This window comes from Carcharhinus amblyrhynchos, chromosome 6 (assembly GCF_965287045.1).
Source record: "Carcharhinus amblyrhynchos chromosome 6, sCarAmb.v2.hapA, whole genome shotgun sequence".
Lineage (NCBI taxonomy): Eukaryota > Metazoa > Chordata > Chondrichthyes > Carcharhiniformes > Carcharhinidae > Carcharhinus > Carcharhinus amblyrhynchos.
Genome location: NC_137329.1, coordinates 72756896 through 72782814, shown reverse-complemented (window position 1 = coordinate 72782814; position 25919 = coordinate 72756896). Strand labels below are relative to the sequence as shown.

General features: G+C 44.4%; 1 protein-coding gene across 5 annotated transcripts in view; it reads right to left on the bottom strand.

Annotated features, from left to right (window-relative positions):
- hipk2 (homeodomain interacting protein kinase 2) overlaps nt 1–25919 on the bottom strand; it is a 285854-nt gene that overhangs the window by 198745 nt on the left and 61190 nt on the right. For 4 of the 5 annotated variants that reach the window (XM_080190631.1, XM_080190630.1, XM_080190633.1 and 1 more), the window contains exon 2: nt 15183–16269. In XM_080190631.1, the coding sequence (XP_080046757.1) occupies nt 15183–16269 (1087 nt within the window). Of the gene's footprint in view, nt 1–15182; nt 16270–25919 lie in introns of those variants that run through there. The other variant, XM_080190636.1, reaches the window with a different exon arrangement.

The window sequence follows — 25919 nt, the reverse complement described above, 5'->3', positions numbered from 1 at the left end:
TGTCATCCACAAACTTACTAATCCCACCCCCCCACCCCTCATCAATCTCATTTATATAAAGGACAAATAATAGGGAACCCAACACAGATCTCTGAGGTATGCCACTGGACACTGACTTCCAATCACTAAAGCAACTTTCAGTCATCACTCTCTGTCTCCTATAACTTAGCCAATTTTGAATCCACTTTATCAAATTACCTTGTATCACATGTGCATTTACCTTCTTCATAAGTCGCCCATGTGGGACCTTGTCAAAGGCTTTGCTGAAATCCATATAGACTACATCAACTGTACCACCCTCATCTACACACTTAGTTACCCCTCATAAAATTCAAATTTGTTAGGCATGATCTCACTCTGGCAAAACCATGCTGACTATCCCTGCTCAAACCTTACCTCTCCAAGTGGAAATAGATTCTCTCCTTCAGAATTTTCTCCAATAGTTTCCCTACTACTGACACTAGACTCACTGGTCTATAGTTCTCTGGCTTATCTCTACAACCCTTCTTAAATAGCAGAACTAGATGCATGGGCACTCAGTCAGGACTGGAGGAAAAGATAATGCGGGACTCAGCTTGGCAGAGAGCAAAATTGCACATGTGCTTTGTTGCAGAAGACTCAGAGGATGACTTGGATGAGTTTGGCTACAGAAGCGGATTGAATTGGCAGGTCTGCCAGCAAATCTGCATTCAATGTCCCGGATCATGAAGGGGTCCAACAAACACTTGGCACAGGCTTTGCATAAAATCTGGATCCCATCTTTTCCATGATGGAAGGGTACAACGCATTTGTGGAACCAACCAAGATAATGCCTTAGCCTCCATTAGAGCACAAGCAGCACCCACCCAATGGTGGGAGATACTTCAGTGAAAGCTGAAACTGCTGTTATGCAACCTCAGGTTGCTGCTACAGAAGTTCAGATTGTTGATATCATGGCTCCAGATACAACTGTGCAAAAGGGACTTTCAGGTCAATTCAGCAGTGTAGATCAACTCTCCAGTAGATATGCTCCCTAAAGGCCCTCTGCAGGAATGATCTCCTGCTGAGTGCCCTGTCTTTCCCTCCTTTTCTCTCTTCTAGCATCTTGTTCTACTCTGAGTAACGTAAGCCAATTCTCCCAGTCTTGCTCAATTCCAAGATTATTCTCTCTGAGCCCACACTTGACTGCAAACAGTTAGTTTATGCAGAAGCATTTACAACATAGATGTTAGTTGTGCACATGCTCTGCAACATCTGTGCATTACACACGCATGCTGTGCAATATCTGTGCATTCTGTGTTTGAAGAGTACCTATGTGCCACGGGTGTCATTCAGAATCCATTTTGAAACCTTAGGAGGCTTTGTAGCATCCAAAGACAGGGTGCACATTAGGTCCCCCAATTCTTCTTTGATATGGTGCTATGATACCTTTTATATTTACTCAAGATTCACTTTCATATCTCATGATAGTACAGCACCAATGACAGTATGGCACTTCCTCTGTACTGCACTGCAGCAACAGTTTAGATTCTGAGCTCAAATCTGTGACGTGAGTCCAGAGCCCACACGCTCTTGACTCAGGTGACAGTGCGACCCACGGGCTATGGCTGATACCTCTCAGTGATTAACTTCCTCTTTGTGATTGCAGCATCTGTCATTCCTTCCCACACAGTGTTATTGTATCCAATCCCTAAGAAGTGCTTGTTTAATGTTCAGTTTTCAGTTCTAGTCAATGGCTGTCAACCCAAGCTGTTTTATTTAAACATAAACTGACGGTGATTGACCTGTTGTGTATTTCTAGGATTTTTGGTTGCTGTTTCATATTTCCAGCAGTTGGAATTGATTTTTTCTTCTCTATTCAGTGTTTAGCTCAGTTAATACACGTTGACACTTCACTCATTGTCAGAGTTAGGTGCCTCATTGTTAGGTGCCAGGTTTTAAATGGGATGTTAGACTGAGGTCTTGTTTTGTCTGTTCCAGTGATTTGGGTGGAGGTTGAAGGTCCTATGGCATTACATTTACAAAGAACAGTTCTCCTAAAGTCTTGTCCAACATCCACCACACAACTGGCACCACCCACATTTGTGGGATCATGCCATGGCAAAACATCAACCACGGAAGCTGCACTTCACAATTCTGTTGCGGTTAAGGGCATTGAGCTGTTTTAAAGGGCATGTTCATCATCATTTCATGATCTATGGAAATCATCAGCTTTTTCCTCACAGGATAGAGCCCACGACAGAAGAGCCTCTACATGGCCTGGCTACTACAATCTTTCTGCCATGCGCTCTCCGATCCTGTAAAACCATAATTATCAATTAGGTGTTGAGCGGGGATACCCTGTGACTCTGGGATTCCCAGTTACTATTCCCTCAAAGCTGCACAAACATGAGGCAACCCAAATTTCCTGTGGGGGCCACATGCAAGTCTTTAAATGACATATTGCTCAAAAAAACTTGAAGGACCCCACACTTAAAACAAATCAGCTTCACACTCCAAAACTAGAAGGTATGTCGGATACAACTTTCAGTGATTATCAGCCTCTGGGATATAAAGACACTTCCACAATAGGATGCCCAAACAGCAGTATCATGTTATTAAAGTTACTAATAGATTTGTTTTGATCAATGTCTTTGCTTTCCTCTTGTCCCCCAAGGTGATTGTGCCATTCTCCTGTGTTGTTGCCTTCCATAAAATGATAAGATGACCATAAGACGTAGGAGCAGAAGTAGGCCATTCGAGTCTGCTCCACTATTCAATGGGACAATGATAATCCTCAACTCCACTTCCCTGCCTTATCGTCATAGCCCTTGATTCCTTTACTGATTAAAAATCCATTTTCCTTCCTGTGAAATCCCAGTGTTGGATAACAGTCAATGCTGGAGGCATCAGATCAAGTTTAGAGTTACCAACACTTTATATAGATTGGGGGGTTTTATTACATAATCTCCAATTTCTAACTGCGCTGTCCCAAACTTTCACCATTGACAACATGGTCATTCCCTGCTGCACTGCCTTCTCAAGAACAATTGGAAATTAACCAACTGCTTGATATTGATCATTATTGCAAAGGCATTGGTGAACAGGAATAAGGAAATCTCTTCACAATTGTACAATTGTAGTGAGATTACATCTAGAATACTGTATCCAGTTTTAGTTACTGCATTTGAGGAAGGATATGCTTGTATTGCAGGCAGTATTGTGAAGGTTCACTAAACAAAGAACAAAAACAGCCCGGGAAACGGGCCCTTCGGCCCAACGAGCCCATGCCGCCATTTTAACTTTACCAGTCCCCCGGCCTCCACCCATGACCCTTATCTATTGTTTTATGGCAATCCACATTGAGGGAAACTAATTTAGGGACAATTTATTTCTTCCAATCAGCCTAATAGCACATCTTTGGGGTGTGGGAGGAAACTGGATCACCCGGAGAAAACCCACGCAAACATGGGGAGAATGCACAAACTCCCACAGACACTGGCCCAAATCCTTGTGTCTGCACAACAAACAGTGATAGTCACTGAGCTGTCGTGTTGCCCAGCATCTGGTCCAGTTTAAGCACATACTAACGACATGAAGCACTAGGCCACTCTCAAACATTCAAGAGCAGCCCAAGTACGACCCATCACGTGTATGCCCCTCGTTGGACAACAAGGTGGACCGACTTAAAACCTGTGAATTAAAAGAGAAAAAACATTATTATCATACCATATCCATTTACATTACCAGGGACGTCCCAATGCTAATGAACCTTATTTAAATCAATCTCCTATATCCTCCCATCTCCAACCCACTCATGTGCCTATCTAAGTTACTCTTAAACAACTCTAGCTTGCCTCCACCACCTTACTTGGCACAGCATTCCATACCCCCACTACCCTCTGTGTGAAAAACCTCCCTCTAATATCCGTGTTATACCTCTCCCCCCTCACCTTAAGCCCATGGCCCCTCGTACTGTGTGTCTCTAACATAGGAAATAGCTTACCTCTGTTTACTCTATCTATACTCTTCATAATCTTATATACCTCTATTAGATCCCCCCTCAGTCGCCGTCTTTCAAGGGAAAACAGCCCCAATTTGTTCAATCTTTCCTCACAACCCAGTCCTTCCATACCAGGCAACATCATGGTAAACCTCCTCTGCACTCTCTCCAGTGTCCACGTAAGTAAGGTAGTAAGGCGACCAGAACTGGACGCAGTACTCTAAATGCAGCCTAACCAACATTCTATACAACTGCAACATTAGTCTCCAGCTCTTATATTCTATACCCCTTCCTATAAAAGCTAACATACCATAGGCTTTCTTCACAACCTTCTCCACTTGTACTGCCACCTTCAAAGACATGTGCACTTGCACCCCCAGGTCCCACTGCATTTCTATACTCTTTATGGGCTTACCCTTTATCATATAACTCCCCCCCCCTACATTATTCCAGCCAAAATGCATCACCTCACATTTATCCGGATTAAACTCCATTTGCCATGTATCTGCCCAATATACCAGCCTATCAATATCCCGTTGTATTGCCAGACACTGCTCCACACTGCCTGCCAATCCAGCCATCTTGGTGTCATCAGCAAATCTGCTGATCACACCACTTACTCCCTCTTCCAAGTCATTTATATATACTACAAAGAGGAGAGGTCCCAGTCCTGAGCCCTGCGGCACACCACTAGTGACAGACCTCCAGCTAGAAAAGGACCCCTCCACTACTAATCTCTGTCTCCTCTTAGCGAGGCAGTTCTCAACCCATCTAGGTACCTGGCCACATATCCCATGAGCCTTAATCTTTTCTACCAACCTACCATGAGGGACTTTGTCAAATGCCTTACTGAAATCCATATAGACGACATCAACGGCTTGTCCTTCGTCCACCGTTTTTGTCACCTCCTCAAAAAATTCTACCAGATTCGTAAGGCAAGACTTCTCCTTTACAAAGCCATGCTGCGTATCCTTAATCAGATTGCAATGCTCTAAGTGCTCATACATCCTATCCCTAAGAATCCTCTCCATCAACTTGCCTACCACTGACGTCAAACTCACCGGCCTATAGTTACCCGGGTTATCCCTCCTACCCTTCTTAAACAACAGTACCACGTTCGCTATCCTCCAGTCCTCTGGGACCTCACCTGTGTCCAAAGAAGAGACAAAGATTTGCATCAGAGGCCCAGCAATCTCATCTCTCGCCTCCCTAAGCAGCCTAGGATAAATGCCATCAGGCCCTGGAGATTTATCAGTTTTAATGATACCTAAAAGCCCTAACACTTCTTCCCTCGTAATGGAGAGTTCCTTCAATTGGTCTACAGCTCCCTCGATGACCGTACCAGACATCAAGCCCCTCTTCTTCGTGAATACCGACGCAAAGTATTCATTCAGGATCTCCCCCATTCCCTCAGATTCTAAGCACAATTCCCCTCGTCTGTCCCCGAGAGGACCGATTTTTCCCCTAGCCACCCTTTTGCTCCTAACATAGGAGTAAGACGCCTTTGGATTTTCCTTAATCCTACCTGCCAAAGCCATTTCATGCCCCCTTTTTGCCCTCCTAACTCCCGTTTTGAGATCCCTCCTACTCTCTCTGTACTCCTCCAACGCTCTCTCCATTCCCAGTTGCTTAGACCTGACATACACCTCTCGTTTCTTCTTGACCAGGTCCTCTTTATCTCTAGTAATCCACGGCTCTCTAATCCTACCTTTCCCATCCTTCCTCCTAACCGGCACATGCGTTTCCTGCACCCATTTCGGTTTTCCCTTGAAAGACTCCCACATGCCTAACGTGGACTTGCCCTCCAACAGCCTATCCCAGTCTGTATCCCTAAGCTCCTGCCTAATCCGGCTGATTCTAGCCTTCCCCCAATTTAGCACCCTCCCCTTAGGACAGCACTCATCTTTTTCCATTTGTATCCTGGACATCAGATGAGGGAGTTCTCCTATGATGAAATAGTGAGTAAATTGGGCCTTTATTTTCTGGAATTTAGAAAAATGAGAAGCGATCTCAGTGAAACCTACAAGATTATGAAGACGATTCATAGGGTAGAAACAAAGATAATTTCCACTGGAATAAAAGGCAGGAAGTAGCAACATGGATACAAAATTGGCTGAGTAATAGGAAACAGAAAGGAATGGTCAGCCGATATTTTTTGGGCAGTCGGATGGTTTGTTGTGGAGTTCCACAGGGATCAGTATTTGGCCCCTTGCCTTTCCTGATATATATCAATAAACACAGTAAAAAGTCTGACAACACCAGGTTTTAGTCCAACCGATTTATTTGATAGTAAACGCACAAGCTTTCGAGGTGGACTAAAACCTGGTGTTGTCAGACTTTTTACTGTGTTTATCCCAGTCCAACGCCGGCACATCCACATCACATATCAATAATCCAGACCACCTGACCAGGTATGCTGGAAAAGGCATTGTGATGCAGTTAAAAAAGGTGAACATGAAAGCTGGATTTGGCAGCGGAGATAAGGAAAATAAGCTTATTGTCACTCTTCAGTTATCTGAAAGGAACTGATTGGCCAGAACCAGCCATACAACGTGCAAGGGTATTACTGAAGGTCCAGATAAAGGTGATTCTAGTCAAACTCTATTTTGACAGCTGTAAGCAGAGTGAGGACATACTGCAACAGTGTGCCATTTCAGTGAAGATCATGCCTATGAAATCAGGTTAGGTGGGAGTTGCTGTCAGATGAAAATTGGTGGCTGAATACTTGAAGAAAAGGAGGTGTAATTCTAGATCAGGAAGTTCTAAGTTTTGGGGGATTTTGTGATAGAGGTTAGTGCCAGATATGCTGAGTTAATGTCTAGTAAATCCGTGAGATCTATATTTGGTGTATCTGCTGTTTAATCTGAAACTTATACATAGTTCATATTGAACACCATTTGTCTGTAAATTTGTGATTCATTTATGTTGATTTTGGTTTGATAGTTAACTTCAAAGTGGTAAAAAGTGAAATCTTGTGTACTGGTTTTCTTGTTGGGGTTGTTCAGTAAATTCGATCCCTTTGGTTTGTTAGTCCCCACAGGAAATCATAAGAATCTATATACGACTGACTAGGCTGGCATTTATTGGCCATCCCTAATTATTCTAGGAGAGTTACTCATAAGCTTTCTTCTTGGATCACTGGAAAGTTTTTAATACAACTAGACTCGCAAAGTCCTTTCAGAAGCCCTGCATCAACCTTGTTGTTTTCATAGAATCATCAGTGGGGATTTGAACTTGCATTCTGTGAATTATTAGCCCAAAACTTTAGATCACTAATCAAATCACATAATCACTATGCAACCTTGGGATTCTGTACCACAATTCCCAGTAGCTTGCCTCCCTCAGGATTTCACTTGAATTATTACACTGCTGACATCAACTTCAACAGGAATCAATTTAACTGAAGAGGGTCTCTTGTCCTCATCTGATGCTACTTGCATTCATATAATGTCTTTAACATCAACAACTTATGCTTTAACAGTGGCATGGTGGCACAGTGGATAGCACTACTGCCTCAAAGTGCCAGGGTCCTGGGTTCAATTCCTGCTTGGGTCACTGTTTGTGTGGAGTTTGCACATTCTCCCCGTGTCTGCGTGGGTGTCCTCCAGTTTCCTTCCACAGTCCAAAGATGTGCGGGTTAGGTTGAGTGGCCATGCTAAATTGATCCTTAGTGTCCCAGGATGCGGAGGTTAGAGGGACTAGCTAGTAAATATGTGGGGTTACGGGGATAAGGTGGGATTGTTGTTGGTGCAGACTCAATGGGCTGAATGGCCTCCTTCTAGACTGTAGGGTTTCTATGATTTATAGCAGCATGTTTGAAGAAGATTCATAAAGGGTAATCAGATGTCAGTGTCTTTAAAGAGGAGAGAAAGGTGGAGAGAGATAGAAAGAGAGAGAGGTTTGGGGAAGAAATTATAGAGCTTAAGGCCTGCCTTACAGTCCGAGGGTAGGGGGAAATCAGAGATCCGCGTGAGCCATGGCCTGTGGCAATCCAAAAATGATCTCACAACAATTGGGGTAGCCAATAGGATTGGCAGGTTATCTGACAAGTGGTGGTCTTGGATTCCCGATATTTCTCTACAGCAAACTCACTTGGCCTCCACTGTCATGCTCCTGAGAATGTCTCCCCTCTGGCAGTACTCTCTTATGAGCTGCTCTGCTCCTACATTCTCTTTCGTTATTCTACCCTCCACTGGAGTCAGAAGGTTCCCAGTTCACATCCCACACCAGGGTTCTGGAATGAATACGAGGCTAACACTCCAACACAGTGCTGAAGCAGTGCTGCACTGCCGGAGGTACCAGCTTTTGAATAAAGCTTTAAAATAAGAACTCGGCTCCTCTCTCAAAAAAATCCCATGGAGCAAAGGCAGCAGGGAGGTTCTGCCCCATGTCCTAACAATATATACACCCCATCAAAATCAACAAAACAGATTGTCTCATCAAGATCATATTGTTTTTGGGGTCTTGTTTTCCTCAAATTGGTGGCTGTGTTCCATATCTTACAACAGTGACTGCAAGTTCTTTATTTTTCAATGCCTATCTGTCTTTCTCTGTGTCCTAGGTATTGTCAAGGCTGGAGATGTTATTTAAGTAACAGTTACAGAACAGAGTGCAACACAGGTTAAATGACTGGGCAGGGCTGGATTCTCTTTTCTTTCATGGGATGGGAGCATCACTGGCAAAGCCTACATTTGTTGCCCATCCCTCATTGCTGTTTTTCTGAACATTTTCAGAGGATAGTGAATAGTCAACCACATTACTGTGAGTTTGGAGAGACCAGTTAAGAGTGACTGAATTTCTTCCCTGAAGGGCATTAATCAACCAAATAGGTCTTAATGACAATCAATGTATTCTAGATTTATTAAACGAACTGAAATTCCATCAGCTGCCATGATGGGATTTGAACCATGTCCCCAGAACATTAGAATCATAGAACACTACAGTGCAGAAAGAGGCCCTTCGGCCCATCGAGTCTGCACCAAACACAATCCCACCTAGGCCCTACGCCCATATCCCTACATATTATACTCACTAATCCGTCCAACCTACGCATCCCTAGACACTAAGGGGCAATTTCTTAGCATGGTCAATCAACCTAACCTGCACATCTTTGGACTGGAGTCTTTTCAGAATTAGCGTGAGTCTTTTCAGAATTGCTGCTATGCCACCATCTAATCCACCTGGATTGCAGAAATAGGTGTGGTAACTAAATTCCTGTGCCAAACCATTATCTTTAGATTGAACTTGGTGAATTTATTTTTTAATAAGTAAACTACAACAAAGACAGAAACAGGGAGATCAGATTTTCCATTGGGTGCAAAATACAATCTGTAAAGAGAGAGAGAGAGAGGGAGAGAGACTCAAAAGCAACAACTTCTATTTATATGATGCTTTTTAATGAGGGGAAAAAATCAGCAGATACTCAGACGTTTGAATTAATTAAGGAGAGCAGACACAGATTTGCAAAAAGCAGATTGTGCTCGACTAATTTAATTGAATTGTTTAAGGTAGCATCAGAGAAGGTTGATAATGGGAATGTAATGGATGTTGTCTGTGTGGATTTTAATAAAGCATTTGACAAAGTACCACATAAAAGGCTTGTTAACAGAATTCATTGAATAGGAAGGTCAGTGTTAGCTTGGATAAATAAACATCGGCTGAAAGCAAGAAAGCATTGAGTTGTGGTAAACAGCTATTTTTCAGACTGGAGGACAGTAGACAGTGGCATTCCCCAGTGCCAGGACCACTGCTCTTTTTTGAAGACATATAAATGATTTGGATTTTGGAATACAGAAAAAAAATGTGAAGTTTCATAATAATTCCAGACTTGGAAGTATGGCAAACAGTGATACAAATTAACTGGAATAGAACACACAAAAGGGTTAGCAGAACAGACTAGCAAGTGGTGGATAGAATTTAACATAGCAACATGTGAAGTGGTACATTTTGGCAGAGGGTATAGGGAGAGGCAATACAGATTTAATGTTGTTGTTTCTCCTCCTGCACCTAATGGTGTGAAGGACAAACTTTCATCTGTTTCCACAGCAAAGCTTTTCCTGGAAAAGATTGCGAGCCTGTCACCAACGACATATAGCTTCAGGGGGTGCCACTCTACATCAAACATGGCTGACCAGGAGTCTCTCCTGCTCTTATCATCAGCCACTGGCGTGTTTGGAAGGATTTACAAGTTGGCATTCAACCTGTTTGGTCATGTTATGAACGTACTTTCCTTGGCCACAAATCCTGGGATAGGATCCTAACCCAGAGTTCTGGCTCAAAGGCAAGGATGCTACTCACTGTGCCACAAGACCACTTATAGATTTAATTGCACAATTCTAAAAAACATACATGGACAGAATGACCACAAAGACCTTTGAAGGTGACAGGACAAAATAAGAGAGCAGTTAGCAAAACGTAAGGAGTCTTGGGCTTCGTATATAGAGATGTTGAGAATAGGGAGGGGAGAACAGGGAAGAGGGAGGAGTGCACAGAGGGAATAGTGTGCAGAGGGAACAGTGCAGAGAGTGGAGTGGAGAGTGCAGGGAGTAGGGAGGTATGATTGTGAGTAGTAGATGGTATGGGATGCAAAGCTTGCCAGAGGGCAAGTGCAGGAGGAGAGTGTTGAGAGATAAGGAGGGAAGGTTAATAGAGGGAGAAGGAGGGAAGATTTTGAGAGAGAGAGAAACAGAGAGAGAGAGAAGGAGAGAGGGTTGAGAGAAAGAGTGAGAGAAGGAGGAAGTGTTAACAGAGAGAGGAGGAGGGAAGGTTAAGAGAAAGAGGAGAGAGAGAGAGAGAGGAGAGACAAGTGAGGTAGGAGGGAGGGACAAGCGAGGGAGGGGGGAGGGATAAGGAAGGGAGGGGGGAAGAAAGAGCGAGAAGGAGGGAGGGTAGAGCGAGAAGGAGGGAGGATAGAGTGAGAAGGAGGGAGGTAGAGCGAGAAGGAGGGCAGGTAGAGCGAGAAGGAGGGCGGGTAGAGTGAGAAGGAGGGAGGGTAGAGCGAGAAGGAGGGAGGATTGAGCGAGAAGGAGGGAGGGTCGAGCGAGAAGGAGCGAGGGTCGAGCAAGAAGGACGGAGGGTCGAGCGGGAAGGAGGGAGGGTCGAGTGAGAAGGAGCGAGGGTCGAGCGAGAAGGAGGGAGGGTCGAGCGAGAAGGAGGGAGGGTCGAGCGAGAAGGAGGGAGGGTCGAGCGAAAAGAAGGGAGGTTCGAGTGAAAAGGAGGGAGGGTTGAGTGAAAAGGAGGGATGGTTGAGCGAGTGAGAGGGAAGGACAGAGGGAGGGTTGAACGAGAAGGAGGGAGGGAGAATCGAGGGGGAGAGAAGGAGGATGGAGGGGGCAGAGGAGGGTCGAGCAAGAGGGAGGGAGGATCGAGCGAGAGGGAGGGAGAGTCGAGCGAGTGAGAGGGAAGGAAAAAGGGAGATTTGAATGAGGAGGGAGGGAGAATCGAGGGGGAGAGAAGGAGGATGCAGGGGGCAGAAGGGGGGTCAAGCAAGAGGGAGGGAGGATCGAGCGAGAGGGAAGGAGGGTCGAGCGAGAGGGAGGGAGGGTCGAGCGAGTGAGAGGGAGGGTCAAGCGAGAAGGAGGGAGGGTCGAGCGAGAAGGAGGGAGGATTGAGCAAAGTGGAGGGAGGAGATGGGCAAGAGCCAGCAGGATGGATGAGAAGAAGGGGGATGGGCGACGGGGACAGGCAAGAGGGAGGGGGAATGGGCAAAATGGAGGGGGACGGGCGAGAGGGAAGGGGATGGGCAAGAGGGAGCGGGACGGGCGAGATGGAGCGGGACGGGCGAGATGGAGCGGGACGGGCGAGATGGAGCGGGACGGGCGAGAGGGAGCGGGGCGGGCGAGAGGGAGCGGGGCGGGCGAGAGGGAGCGGGGCGGGCGAGAGGGAGGGGGACGGGCGAGAGGGAGGGGGACGGGCGAGAGGGAGGGGGACGGGCGAGAAGGAAATGGACAGTCGGGGACGAGAGAGATAGAGAGGGGCCTGTGTGGTGTTTGAGAGAGGTGGGGTTGAAACAAAGGAAGAGAGAGGGAAAAAAAGACAGAAAGAGAGGAGAGAAAATGGGAGGCAGAATGGGAGAGAAAGGCAGGAGAGATTAGATGGGGATGGGGGAAAGAGAAAGGAATAGTGAGTGGAGGGGAGAAATAGAGGGACAAAAAATACATCCATAAGCACAGCTCATGAACAGTGCTATAAATCCTCATCGTAATACAAATTTCTTTGGAATAAGCTTGCCATCATGAAATGGGACAGCCGTTGATGACAGTCAATAGGTTTTCCAGACCATTCTGTGTAACCAGTCAGCCCCATGCAGCCTGTGTACTCTGACTGCTTTCTGTGCTGTGCTCTATATTCCCCAACCTCACCCATAATTCAGTCTGCTGTTCAAATGTCTGCATATTCCCACCATATGCTGGAGTGCCCAAATCCTGACACTAAATATTCTGCACCCCTCCACCTCACGCCTGCTTATTTTTGCACAGCTTCCACAAATCTTCACATAAGTTCAAATAAAGCTTGCAGTAAAGAAAGAGACCATTAAGCCCAGCCGGTCTATGCCAGTATTTATACTCCACTTCAGCCTCCAATCATCTCTCCTCATCTATTATCAAAACCCTCTATTCCCTTCTCACTCATTTGTTTATCTAGCTTACTTTAAACATATCTTCCAGGGCTGCACTATAACCAAATTCTTGGTCTGCATCACTCAGTATCACAATGTCAGAATTCCTGATTCCTGCCATTCTATCCATACTCTTAGTACTACTTCTGCTATAGGCAAGTCTGACCCACACCACTATGGATAGGGCAAAGAGGCCAGTCACAAATCTACCCAATCAGATTGGGCATTGAACCTGGTGTTGTTGGCATAAATCTGAACCACACCAGCTAATTTAGCCAATATAGATAGTGATGGTAGAAGCTCCAATTTATTTCCATCACACAGCTGACCTGGAATTTCTCCCAGTTTTGTCACCTGCCATTGTGTGTAGTGGATAGATTTGCAGATTGATGTTCAACCTGTTTGGCTGCACTGTGATCGCACTCTCTTTGGATATCAAGCCTGAAGTGGGACTTGAACCCAGAGCTTCTGGCTCAGAAACAGGGACACTACCAGCTGCTTGACAAGACCTCACCCATTTGCACTGAGTTGCTGTACTTTCCCTGTGATGAGATCAAAATCCTGGAACCCTCTCCTGAGCAACACTGTGGGCGTATCTAGACCACATGGACTGCAGCGGGTCAAGAAAGCAGCTCACCATCACCTTCTCAAGGGCAATTCAGGATGTGCAATGTATGCTGGCATCGCTGGCGATGCTCACATGCCATGAACAAACACATTTAAAAACAAAATAGTCAGATGCATTTAAACAAAAACTATAAGAAGGTTATTTTAAGTTAACCTTTCACTCATTTTCATCATATTTACTGGCTCTACTTTCAATGGTAGTAATACAGTAATACTCTGGATTTACCGATCTGTTTTATATTATAAATATCTTGTACATAATGAACTAATCTGGCTGAACATTTTGAATGTGAAAAAGATTAAGCTACATTTGGGCAATTTTACAGAGTACCAAGTCAGCATAAGAAGGAAAACATTGTAATCTATGAAGAAATAGGACGGGAAAGTAAGAAGAGAAACATTATACCAATGGACAGCTTCAATTATAAACTGGGAAAACCCAAGTGGCTTAGTTGGTAAATGTAAAGCATGACTGCTTGCAACCCAGAATATCTTCCCCTTCTGGGAAGAGCATCAATATAAGATAGTCACAAAGAAATCCAATAGGGAATTCTGAAGAAACTTCTCAACCCAAAGAATAGTGACTCTGTGGAGTTTTCTACCACAGGGATGGTTGAAGTGACACATTCAAGGGGGAGGAGGTTAGAGAGGTTATGAGGGAGAAGAGATTGGATGATTATGATGATCGATTTTGATGTGAAAAGAGGAGCATAAACACTGGCATGAACTGGTTAGACCAAGTGACCTGATTCTGCACTTGTGTAATCTTATACTATGGCTTAAAGGATGAGATGAAGTCGCAAAGGATAAGGCTGATGTGGAGGGCCGAATGGTCTTGTTTGTGCTGAAAATTCTTGAAACCCAATGGAACTCCTGAATAAAATTAAACAATTGTCCTGCTTCCTTATCAGTTTCCATATGCACAGCATTCCTGCCATTCTTGCAATGCTAAGCTTTCACTAGACTGTATAATTCACTTCTTACTAAACCAGAGTAAAAAAATTGATTACTAATTCAGTGGCATGATATTTAAAAAATAGATGCTTTATGCATCATTCCTTTGCTCCATCCAAATGAGTCTTTCATACTCCTTTACAACGTGTATTTGGTCACATAAATGCTGCTTGACTGCTGAAGCATGTTATTTGAGAGACCCACCACTCTGATAGTAATCCCAGGTGACTGCAGGCATTATATTGTAGCATCTTGCCATCAGTAACACTGAATATATTCCACACTTTAAAATGCTACCAATTCTCCTGGGAGACCATCACATTTCTACACAGTGAACTTGCCCACCTAGCTGGATGCAATAGGGAATTTGAAGTCCACAGAGCATTGGGATTGATTCATTATTTACACTGGAAGCTGTTTCAAAATCAGCATACAAAACAAATCAATTTGATGCTTAATGAGACAATAAACTACTTATTGCAAGATTGGACTTCAGTTTCAACATCACATAAGAGCAGCTACGCCTGAAAGTGGCAACCATGAGCTAATACTAGAAAAGTTTCTTTTTGAGTGGGAGGCATCAAAGAGCAAGTGCACAGGCATAGCTTCAAGCCTGCTCTTCACACATTTTGACTTTGTGGTGTGAATCCATTGGAAGAAGTTGGAATGCCTCCTATCATATTGGGGGTAGGTGGTCGTGGGGGGATGGGGGGAGGCTGTTGGAGAAGTGGAAGTTGATAAAGGGGGCAGCTGGAGGGGACAATTAGATAAGTCACCATCAGCCAAGCCCTGGCCTTTCCTGGCTACAAGGGCTTTGGCAGTGATTGAGACCCACCCAACCTCTCAGCTGCAAAGCACTCAGAAAAAGAGACAACCAAATCACTGAAAGCAAAATAAAAATATAACAATGGGGCCATTTTGGAATGTCTGATTTGAATTGTTCTCTGTGGTCCCTGAGCTAACACAAACCCAGTTTGAGACGATGTCCAAGAAAATGATGAGGTAAAGGGAGCCTGCACATACCTGTAATACCTTGACTGTAAGTAAGTGGAACATACAGCCTTTGACACGTGACTCGCTGAGCCAAAATCTATCACCTTAACTCTGTATGGCTGCCTGACCGGGTCCACTAGCATGATGTTCTCTGGCTTGAGGTCAGCGTGAATCAGGCCAAGGCTCTTGAGCTTCATCAGGGCTGTAGCTACCTGCTGCAGGATGGGCCGGATGTACTTGAGGGGCAGGGGACTGAATTTGTTCTGCTTCAGGAAGTCATACAAGTTCTGCTCTAACATTTCGAAGACAAGGCAAGTGTGGTTCTTGTGTTGAAAGCACTCGTAGGCCCGGACAAAATTGTAGTCATCCGCGCTCTCTGTGCTTAGCCGAGCAAGGATGCTCACCTCAATCTGGCCCTGTCGTGCATAGGAAGGATGGTTCTTCAGAATCTTGATGGCTACAATCTCATTGGTCCCTCTTTTCCAGCACTTAACCACTTGGCCAAATGTTCCCCGGCCAAGGAACTCCAACACCTCGTATGTGTTGGTCATTGAGCACAGTACCTCGTGCTGCAAGAGTTGGTAGTCACCCTCACTGTTCGACCCACTGTTCTTGGAGGTGGCAGTGGAAGTGGCCGCCGTGGCAACTGTGGCGCCACTGGTGGCGTTCTGAAGCATTGGCGGATGCTCCTCGATGATCTGCACACTGCTGGTATTCTCGAGTTCCTCACTCTTCCGCTTCAGACCACATTTCTGGTAAGTGTCGAGAAGGCTCACAGTGCTGCGGCGGGTCAGATTCTGCAGGCCTCCCAATGCCTGAGCAGACACGGCCACCACCCCTGATGTGCTGTTTGCTGTTGTGAAGACAATGTGGCCGGCACTGGCTGGAAAAATCACCGTCTGTTCGTAGGACAGAGTTGGATTGGTAACTTGAAGAGAGGCGCTGATTGTTGACTGTGTGATGGTCGGACTTTTGTTCTGGTTATAAACTTTACTGTGTGAACCATACCCGGTCATATCCCAGTTAGAACCCGGCTCCACTTTCAATTTCTTGACACTGCAGAAGGCACTTGATTGAATTGTGTGTGGGGAAAAGACTTGCACTTGCGAGGCCATACCTACAGAGACAAAGATAGAAAGCTATAATACCAGCCAGAAAAAGGAAGAGAAACTTAATGCATTTTTCATCAGCTCTGAATGTTCCAAAACATTTCACAATCAATGAAGTACTTCTGAAATGTTACAATAGAGGAAAAATGAAATTCAATTTGTGCACAGCAAGCTCCCATAAACAATCACAACCTATTTTAGTTCTGATGGTTGAGGAATAAATATCATGGCAGAACTCCCCACTCTATTTGGAATATTTTGGTGTGATCATTGACAGCCACCTCAGAAATAGCAGACTTAGTTTAATGTTCAACCCAAAAACAGTATCCTTGCCATGTGTTTCTGAAGTGAGATTTGAACCTACAACTTTCTGGCTCAGTGACACTGCCAAAAATTGAATTTATTCTTAGTGTGAATCATTCTTCCTTGTCAATTAATATTTTTAAATCTTGTCTTCTGAAAGCTGTGGCTCTTACTGGCATATGCTCCTGAGTATCCTACCAAAGGATATACTGAAACAACCCAGTAAACCTCTAACATGACCCAAGCCCCTGATCTCTACCACCCTGATTGACATGGGAATACAAGCCCTCATACACCATCCTGACTTGGAATTATATCACCTTAATGCACTTTGCTGCATGCCCCCTTAACCCTTGTCTCCCTGTAGAACTGAAATCTTTCCAACGTAGCCTTGAATATGTTCAATGACCCTGCACTACACAGGAGAAAATTCCAAAGATTAACAGTCCTCTGAAAGAAGAAATTCTTCCTCATCACTGTCTTAATGGGAGACCCTTGATTCTAAAGCTGTGTCCCCCAGTTCTAGATTCCTCCATGGCAAGAAACATCACTTCAGCATCCACCCTGTCAAGTCCCTTCACGATCATATATTTTTCAATAAGATCACCTTCCGTTCTTCTAAACTTCAATGAGTAAAGGCCAAACCTGCTTAATCTTTCCTCATAAGGCAGCCATTCATCCCAAGAATCAGTCTATTGATTTATCGCTGAATTATCTCCAATGTAAGGATATCCTTCCTTAAGTAAGAGACTTAAGGAAGTACTCGGTGTGTTCTCACCAATGATCTGTACACTTCTAGCAAGACTGCCATTTATGCCATCAGGAAGACAAACAAGATGCTGCAGCATGTTGCCAAACTTCTATCTGTCAGCATTGACAATGTGAGGCTGGAGACTGTTAATAGCACATATCTAGGCTCCACAATCACCAGCAATCTGTCACTTGATACTGGAACCAAACACATTACAAAAGCTACAACTGAGAGCGTGGAACAACAGCAACTTGTCAGAGAACACCAAAAGGCTAACAGTTTACATCTTTGCTGCCTCAAGACGTTTCCCCAGCATCTCTTGGGAGGGCAAGTTCATCAACTCATACATCCTGGAATATACCAAGCCAACAATTTCTGCACTATTTTGGCCTCATGAATTGGCTGGATGGATTTGGCCATATAGCCAAAGACCTTCTGTATGATGAACTGGGCATTGGAACATGACATCCTGGATGTCCTTACTTCTGCTACATGGGCATCTTCAAACAAGATAGGAAAATGGCAGACATTGACAACAGTCACTGATGGCCTTAACCTCTGGAGGCTGCCTGGTTGGATGGTTTGAAAAAGAGGAGCAGAAAGGAAAAGCTCAACTGGCCGTGAAAGACTGCACAGAGAAGATGGAGGCCAGTAATTCATGCATCTTAATGTCTCAAATCTTCCTCTGCAGCAAGGCAGCAGAGACAGACTGCTATGCCAGAGTATGTTTCTTGAGTCCCACCAGGCCAAGCTCAGGTGAGGGAATGAGAGCTGTTTTATGTTTTATTGCTTTTTTAAATGTCTACCCCAGTTTGCTGGTGCACAAATATCGACCTTCCGCTTGGTCCATCTCTTCATCCACCCAGAGTTGCCCACCATGACTCTAATTTTCATCCAAGATCCCGGACTGAAAATCCAACCTACAGGAGCACTTTCCACCAGTTTTTGCTCCCAGGTTGTGACAATTCTTGGTCTGCAAAACTTTGGTCGGCTTTGCAGACCAGGAATTGCCACAACCTGGGCGCAAAACTTCTGGTCTTTGTGTCCTCCACACAACTTGCTTTTGTACCTATCTTTAAACTGCCAGCAAATCTGATGGCACACTCTAACCCTTCATCCAAGATAAATATGGACCATAAATAGTTGACTTCACAGGACTGATCCCTGTAGCAATCCATGAGTTGCATTTTGCCAGCCAGAATTAGCCAGTCCTCTAACTATGCTATTATGTTATCCCCAGCACCATGAGATCTTACAGAATACAGTTAACTTTTACGTGGAATCTTATCAAAAAGAAGAACAAAAATCGCCAAAAGCAAATCAGAGAAAGGGAAAAAACAAGTTATGTTTATATAATGCCTTTAACATAGTAAAATGCCCCCAAGATGCTTCACAGGAGTGTTACCAAATGAAATCTGCTGAAGGAGAAGATGTTAGAATTGGTGATCAAAATTTCAGTCAGAGTTTGTTTAAGGGGCATCTTATTAGAGGGGAAAAGAGATTTTTGGCATGATTTCTAGAGCTCAAGGTCTTGGCAGCCAAACGTGAAATGATGAAAGGGGCTGAGATGAGTTTATGTTGGTGCAGGATGCAAAGCCAGTCAGGAAAGCATTAGAATAGTGGAGTCGGGTGGTAAGAAAGGCATGGGTAAGCAATAGATGAGCTGGCATGGGGGAAAAGAGAGCCAGAGTTACAGAGGTGGAAGTCAGTGTTCTTAGCGACAGAATATGTACTTCAGATGATTCAGGAAATGGCAGTCAGAAGGTCTAGGATCAGACCAATTGGAGCAATGTCCAACAGCCCAAGGTTAATGTGTGCTCAAAGGGAATGGAGTCCAGAGTCTGGTCTAGCTCTGGCAAGATAGCATGCAGTCTGAGAACCTATAGTTGGTAGAATCAGAGCTCTGTGGTTGGCTGATGGCCAGGACAGTTTGAGAATGTCAATAGTGACCACAGCTGACTAGTGGCAATTGGGGATCCTGATGTTTTCACTATCATAATCCGCTGGACCTTAAGATGTATCTCTCCTCTGGCTGCACATCCTAAGTAGCTGCTTTACTGCTTTTTAAAAGGTTAGAGACAAGGAAATATTGGTATTCAGAGAGAGACATGTGATCCTGTACATGGATCACGGAAAATTAATACGCATTTACAGGAAGCAATTTGGAAAACACATGGTATATTAGCCTTTATTCCAAGAGGGTTGAGTTATAAAAGTAAAGAAGCCTTGCTACAATTATATAGAGCTCTGGTAAGACCACACACAGCTGATGTATTGGATGGAGTTTAGTGAAAAAGTGCTTCCTCATTTCATTCCTGACTCTAATTTTCAGGTTATTCCCCTTTGTTTTCGACTCCCCCAAACCACTGTCCCCACCCCTGCCCAAACAAGGTGAAATAGCTGCTGCATATGAGAACGGATATACTCGCACTAGGAGTGAAACTGGATTGGTTTCTGGGTTATCCTGTGAAGGGAGATTGGCTGTAATGAGCCTATATGTATAGGCTGACAATTCAGTACAATGGCGAGAGATACTATTTTTCAGATGGAACACAAAACTGAGCCTCTTTCTGGCTCCCAGGTCATTGCTAAAGATTACACGGCACTATTTCAAAGTAGAACAGGAGAAGATGGTTAATTCTGGAGTTTTGAGTACTCCCCAAATAACATCACCATCACACATTATCATAGTGCTACGTGTGGGAGTTTGCTATGTGCAAATTGGCTGCAATGAGCATACTTCAAAAGTACTTCATTAGGTGTAAAGCACCTTGGAAAGGCCTGTGATGATGAAAGGCACTACATAAATGCAAGCCTTCTTTTTAAACTTGGCCTCAGTGGTAGCATTTGGCAATAGGAACAATATTGTAGCCAATTAGGATGTAACAATCCCCAACAATATTTTTGCACCACTATGGCTTGTGATGGGTTAAAATACACATCCATTCCTCAAGACGCCTGGGGCACAAGCTACAAATCCTGAAAGGTCTTGATGTCTAAAAACAGCACATTTTTTCCAGATCAGGCTCATGTTATTTATCTCAGGGGTCACGTTAATAAACAGCTCTGAGACACAGGCCTCAATTTAGAACTTGTTTAAATCTTGCTTCACTCAACATTCATAATAATTCAACATATCTGCAGCAGCAGTAAAGCACAAACACTGCAATAGATTTCTATTCTAGATTCTGACTCTAGGTCTGCTATGGTCATCCACCGACAATCTCACCCAAGGAGTTCACACTTATTGCTTCAGCCATTTGACAGTGGCTGTGGGCATGCTGTTTCACTTCAGAGGGCATCGCCTCTGGCATTTCCTCTCCCTTATCTGCCTTGTAGCACTCCTGGAACTCACAAGTAGGGACTTCTGGTCTCTATGGCTCAGTAATGCACCAGGCATCATTGAACCATGAGCAGGGAGGGTGAAACATTGAGGTTACCTGTCTAACAGATGAACTATTTTCTCTGGGCAGCGAAATCAAGGCCATAGGGAGAAAATCTTAAAGTTTGAATTAGGATATTAAAGTCAGGAAGTACTTTTTCAGACAAGGGTAGTGGGATTCTGGAACTCTCTTCTCCAAAAGTCTATTTATACTAAGGGCCAGTGTACGATTTTGAGACTGATAAATGATAGATAAGTGCATCAAAGGCTGTACAACAAAAGCAGGGAAATGAGTTGAGGTACAAATTGGCCATGATCTTAATGAATTATAAAGCGGGTTTGAGCAACTGAATGGTTTGCTCCTATTCCCCACGCTTCAACTATGTAAAATATTTCCCTGAGGTTGTGGATGAGTCAGTACATTGTTCTGCCAAAGCTGATATCCAATAGGTACAATGAATGGTGAAGCCCAGGGCTGAACCACTTGCTTTAATGGGCCTAGGTTTGGTGAGCACCTCTCTAATGCCTCTGATAAGATTTTCTATTATTCTTTTCTGGGACGTTAGTGGTGTTTGAAAGGCCTACATTTGTGCCCATCCCCAATTGCCCTCAAGAAGGTGGTGGTGAAGTTTGGGAAGCAGCACTAAATGAATACCTTCATCATGGCATGTTCATCAACATTACCCCTGCTGCAACTTTGCCCAACCAACAGCACTCGGTCAAGGACAAACCTGGCACACAATAACACAAAACTGCTAGGATCACCAGCCAGACACAGAGAGTTTCTCTGTGGGTGTCAAATGGTTTCCACTAAATATTGCGACCACCTGTCAAGATTCTTTTCAGGAAGGGGGTTTGGCACAGAGGTTTGGGGTAGGGGTTTGGGGGGATAATAGGTCATTTTGTTAATGTCCACCTGAGGGGACAATCTTCTTCAACGTTCATCCCAGACTTACTGAGAGTAAGTTATTCCAATCTGAGTGTAATTCATCCAATCCACCCTCTTGGAAATGGATTAAGAAAAGATAACATGATATTATCAGGCTGTGATACAAGCACTGACTACCAAACAACAATAATTTGGTTTATTGGGCATAATCAGCACACACAATTCCCTGTCGAGTTCTTCAACATGAAGGTATTCCTTTAATTAAATCTATGGTTACTGAAGGGACAAAGGAAATAGGCGCAAATGTCAAGTTAGAACCAGAGGAAGCCACTTAATACCTCAGGTCTGCTGTACCACCCACCACTATATTTAATCATGGCTGACCTTGAACTCAACTCCATTAACCTACCAGAGTTCCCTGTTTTTCGAAACACTTATCAACAAAAATCTATCTACCATATCTCAGCCTTGACACTATAGCATCCACAATCTTTTGTGGAGAGAGTTCCAGATTTCTACTTCTTCCCAATGCAAAACAGTAGGGAAATAAAGGTAAATGCACCAGGCTGGATAGCAATGTTCACTATTCAAGTTCTACCAGTAGTGCTCTAACTTAAGTTTTAAAGTATAAAGTTTAAAGATTATTTATTAGTGTCATAAGTAGGCTTACATTAACACTGCAATGAAGCTACTGTGAAAATCCCTGGGTTACCACACTCCGCTGTCTATTCGGGTACACTGAAGGAGAATTAAGCATGGCCAATGCACCTAACCAGCACATCTTTCAGACTGTTGGAGGAAACCAGAGCACCCACAGGAAACTCTCACAAACTCAAGGAGAATGTGCAGCCTCCACAGAGACAGTGATCCAAGTTGGGAATCGAACCCAGGTCCCTCGAGATGTGAGGCAGCAGTGCTAACTACTGTGCCACCATGCTGCCCCTAACTATGGAGTTTAGATAATAGCACAAACAGTACCAAACAACAAACTTAAAGGTGACCATGCAGCTTAGTCTAACTATCTGAAGGGTGTTTCATCACATAGATTCTCAGAGTTTATGGGGACAGTGGGAAGAGCAGGGAACATAATTGCGCTTTGCGTTACCAACCACAGGCACATGGATTCAGAGGGGTTAACAACCAAAAGGTTGGTGAATGATATTAGGATGGTGAACAGGAAATGACGTTAGCAGTATAGTTAGTCTTTGATGCCTGCTACTTTATTCATTCCCATCTTATCTCTGATGCAAAGATTGCACTTAATATTTGCACTGCAACTCCGTACAACGTCACATACAAATTTATCAAATACACGAGGTATGCAACCCAAACAGATGAAAGTTTTCCCACTATCCTCTCTGAACTACCACCAGCAAGGTTAACTGCTCATTTGCCATTTGTATCGTTTATGGGATCTTGCGGTATGTGAGTTGTCTACCCTACTCATTGATACAACAGTAGGGGGTTGGTTAGCTCAGTTGGCTAAGTGGCTGGTTTGTGATGTAGAACAATGCCACCAACGTATGTTTAATTCCTGTGGTGGCTGAGGTTATTCATGAAGGTCTGCCTTCTCAACTTTGCCCCTTACCGAGGTGTGGTGATCCTCAGGTTAAATCACCACTAGTTAGCTCTTTCCCTCATAGGGGAGAGCAGCCTATTGTCATCTGGGACAGTGGTGACTTTTACTTTAGGAATAATGGGGACAGCACTGTAACTCAGTAAGTGGGAGACATCTGAGCACATGGCTTTCTTTGTCAGCCCTCTTTTTCTTCAACCTTTCCATTTGGCAGATGTAATGATAGATCACACTGGATATGAGGGAAAAGAATTCTTCATTTACCTTAAGATTCCAAATAAACAGAGGTCCCCTTTTTACAATTTGTATACAAGATGACCACATGCAAAAATTCCACCCAAAACCCCACCTAAAAATAATTCCATAATGCAATCCACATGAATATATATAGGAACACGAGGAGCTCATCAGTCCAACCCCATTCAATAAGATCATGGCTAATCTGTAACTTAAATCAATTTAATTAGCTTTGTTTGATATTCGATTCCCTTAGCTAACAAGGCGGCACAATGGTTAGCTGTTGCCTCACAGTGCCAGGTTCAATTTTGGCCTTGGATGACTGTGTGTGGAGTTTGCATGTTCTCTCTGGGAGTTTCCTCCAGTTTTCTCCCACAGTCCAAAGATGTGTAGTTTAGATGGATTGGCCATGGTAAATGTATGGGGTTACAGGGATAGTCATGATGTAGAGATGCCAGTGTGGGACTGGGGTAAACACAGTAAGAAGTCTCACAACACCAGGTAAAAGTCCAACAGGTTTATTTGGTAGCAAAAGCCATTAGTTTTCAGAGCGTTGTTCCTTTGTCAGGTAAGTGGGAGTTCTGTTCACAAACAGGGCATATAAAGACACAAACTCAATTTACAAAATAATGATTGGAATGCGAGTCTTTACAGGTAATCAAGTCTTAAGGGTATGGACAATGTGAGTGGAGAGAGCTTTAAGCACATGTTGAAGAGATGTGTATTGTCTCCAGACAGGACAGTTAGTGACATTTTGCAAGCCCCGGCAAGTTGTGGGGGTTATAGGTAGTGTGACATGAACTCAAGATCCCGATTGAGGCCATCCTCATGTGTACAGAACTTGGCTATCAGTCTCTGCTCAGCGACTCTGCGTTGTCATGTGTCGTGAAGGCCACCTTGGAGAACGTTTACCCGAAGATCAGGGGCCAAATGTCCATGACTGCTGAAATGTTCCCCAACAGGAACAGAACACAATTGCCTGGTGATTGTTGAGCGGTGTTCATTCATCTGCTGTCATAGCATCTGCATGGTCTCCCCAATGTACTATGCCTCGGGACATCCTTTCCTGCAGAGTATCAGGTAGATAGGTTGCAAGAGTATGTACCCGTGTAGCTGGTGGATGGTGTTCTCACGTGAGATGATGGCAAACGTGTCGATGATCCGGCACGCCTTGCAGAGGTTGCTATGGCAGGGTTGTGTGGTGTCATGGTCACTGTTGTCTTGAAGGCTGGGTAGTTTGCTGCGGACAATGGTCTGTTTGGAGTTGCTTGAAGGCAAGAAGTGGGGGTGTGGAGATGGCCTTGGCGAGATGTTCATCTTCACCAATGACATGTTGAAGGCTCCGGAGAAGATGTCATAGCTTCTCTGCTCCAGGGAAGTACTGGACAATGAAGGGCACTCTGTCCATGGTGCCCCGTGTTTGTTTTTTGAGGAGGTCGGTGCAGCTTTTCGTTGTGGCGCGTCGGAACTGCCGATCGATGAGTCGAATGCCATATCCTCATGAGGGCATCTTTCAGCATCTGGGGGTGTCTGTTGCGATCCTTCTCATCTGAGCAGATCCTGTGTATACGAGTGCTTCTTTAAAGTGTTTAGGGTGGAAGCTGGAGAAGTGAAACATCATGAGGTTATTGTCGGCTTGCAGCATAATGAAATGCTGAGGTGACCGTCCTTGATGGAGATGTGTGTGTCCAAGAAAGCAACCAATTCCAGAGAGTAGTCCATGGTGAGTTTGATGGTGGGATGGAACTTGTTGGTGTCATCATATAGTTGATTCATTGATTGTTCACCATGAGTCCAAAGGAAGAAAATGTCATTGATGTATCTAGTGTAGAGCATTGGTTGAAGGTCCTGTGCAGTAAAGAGGTCATGTTCAAACCTGTGCATGAAGATGTTGGCATATTCAGGTGTGATTTTGGTCCCCATGGCTCTTCCATGTGTCTGGATGAAGAACTGGTTGTTGAAGATGAAGACATTGTGGTCCAGGATGAAGCAGATGAGTTGCAAAATTGCATCTGAAAACTGGCAGTTTCGGCGTTGTGTACGGAGGCAGTTGCAGCAATGCCGTCATTGTGGGGGATGCTGGTGTAGAGTGCCAAAACATCCATTGTGATGAGGAGTGCTCCTGGTTCAACTGCTCCATGTGTGCTGAGTTTCTGTAGGTCATTCAACATGTCATTGATGAAGATGAACATTTCGCCAAGGCCATCCCCACACCCCCACTTCTTGCCTTCAAACAACCGCACAACCTCAAATAGACCATTGTCCGCAGCAAATTATCCAGCCTTCAGGAGAACAGTGACCACGATACCACACAATCCTGCCACAGCAACCTCTGCAAGACATGTCAGATCATTAACTCGTGAGAACACCATCCACCAGGTACATGGTACATACTCTTGCAACTCAGCCAACGTTGTCTACCTGATACCCTGCAGGCATGGTACACTGGAGAGACCATGAAGACGCTATGACAACGGATGAATGAACATCGCTCAACAATCACCAGGCAAGAGTGTCCTC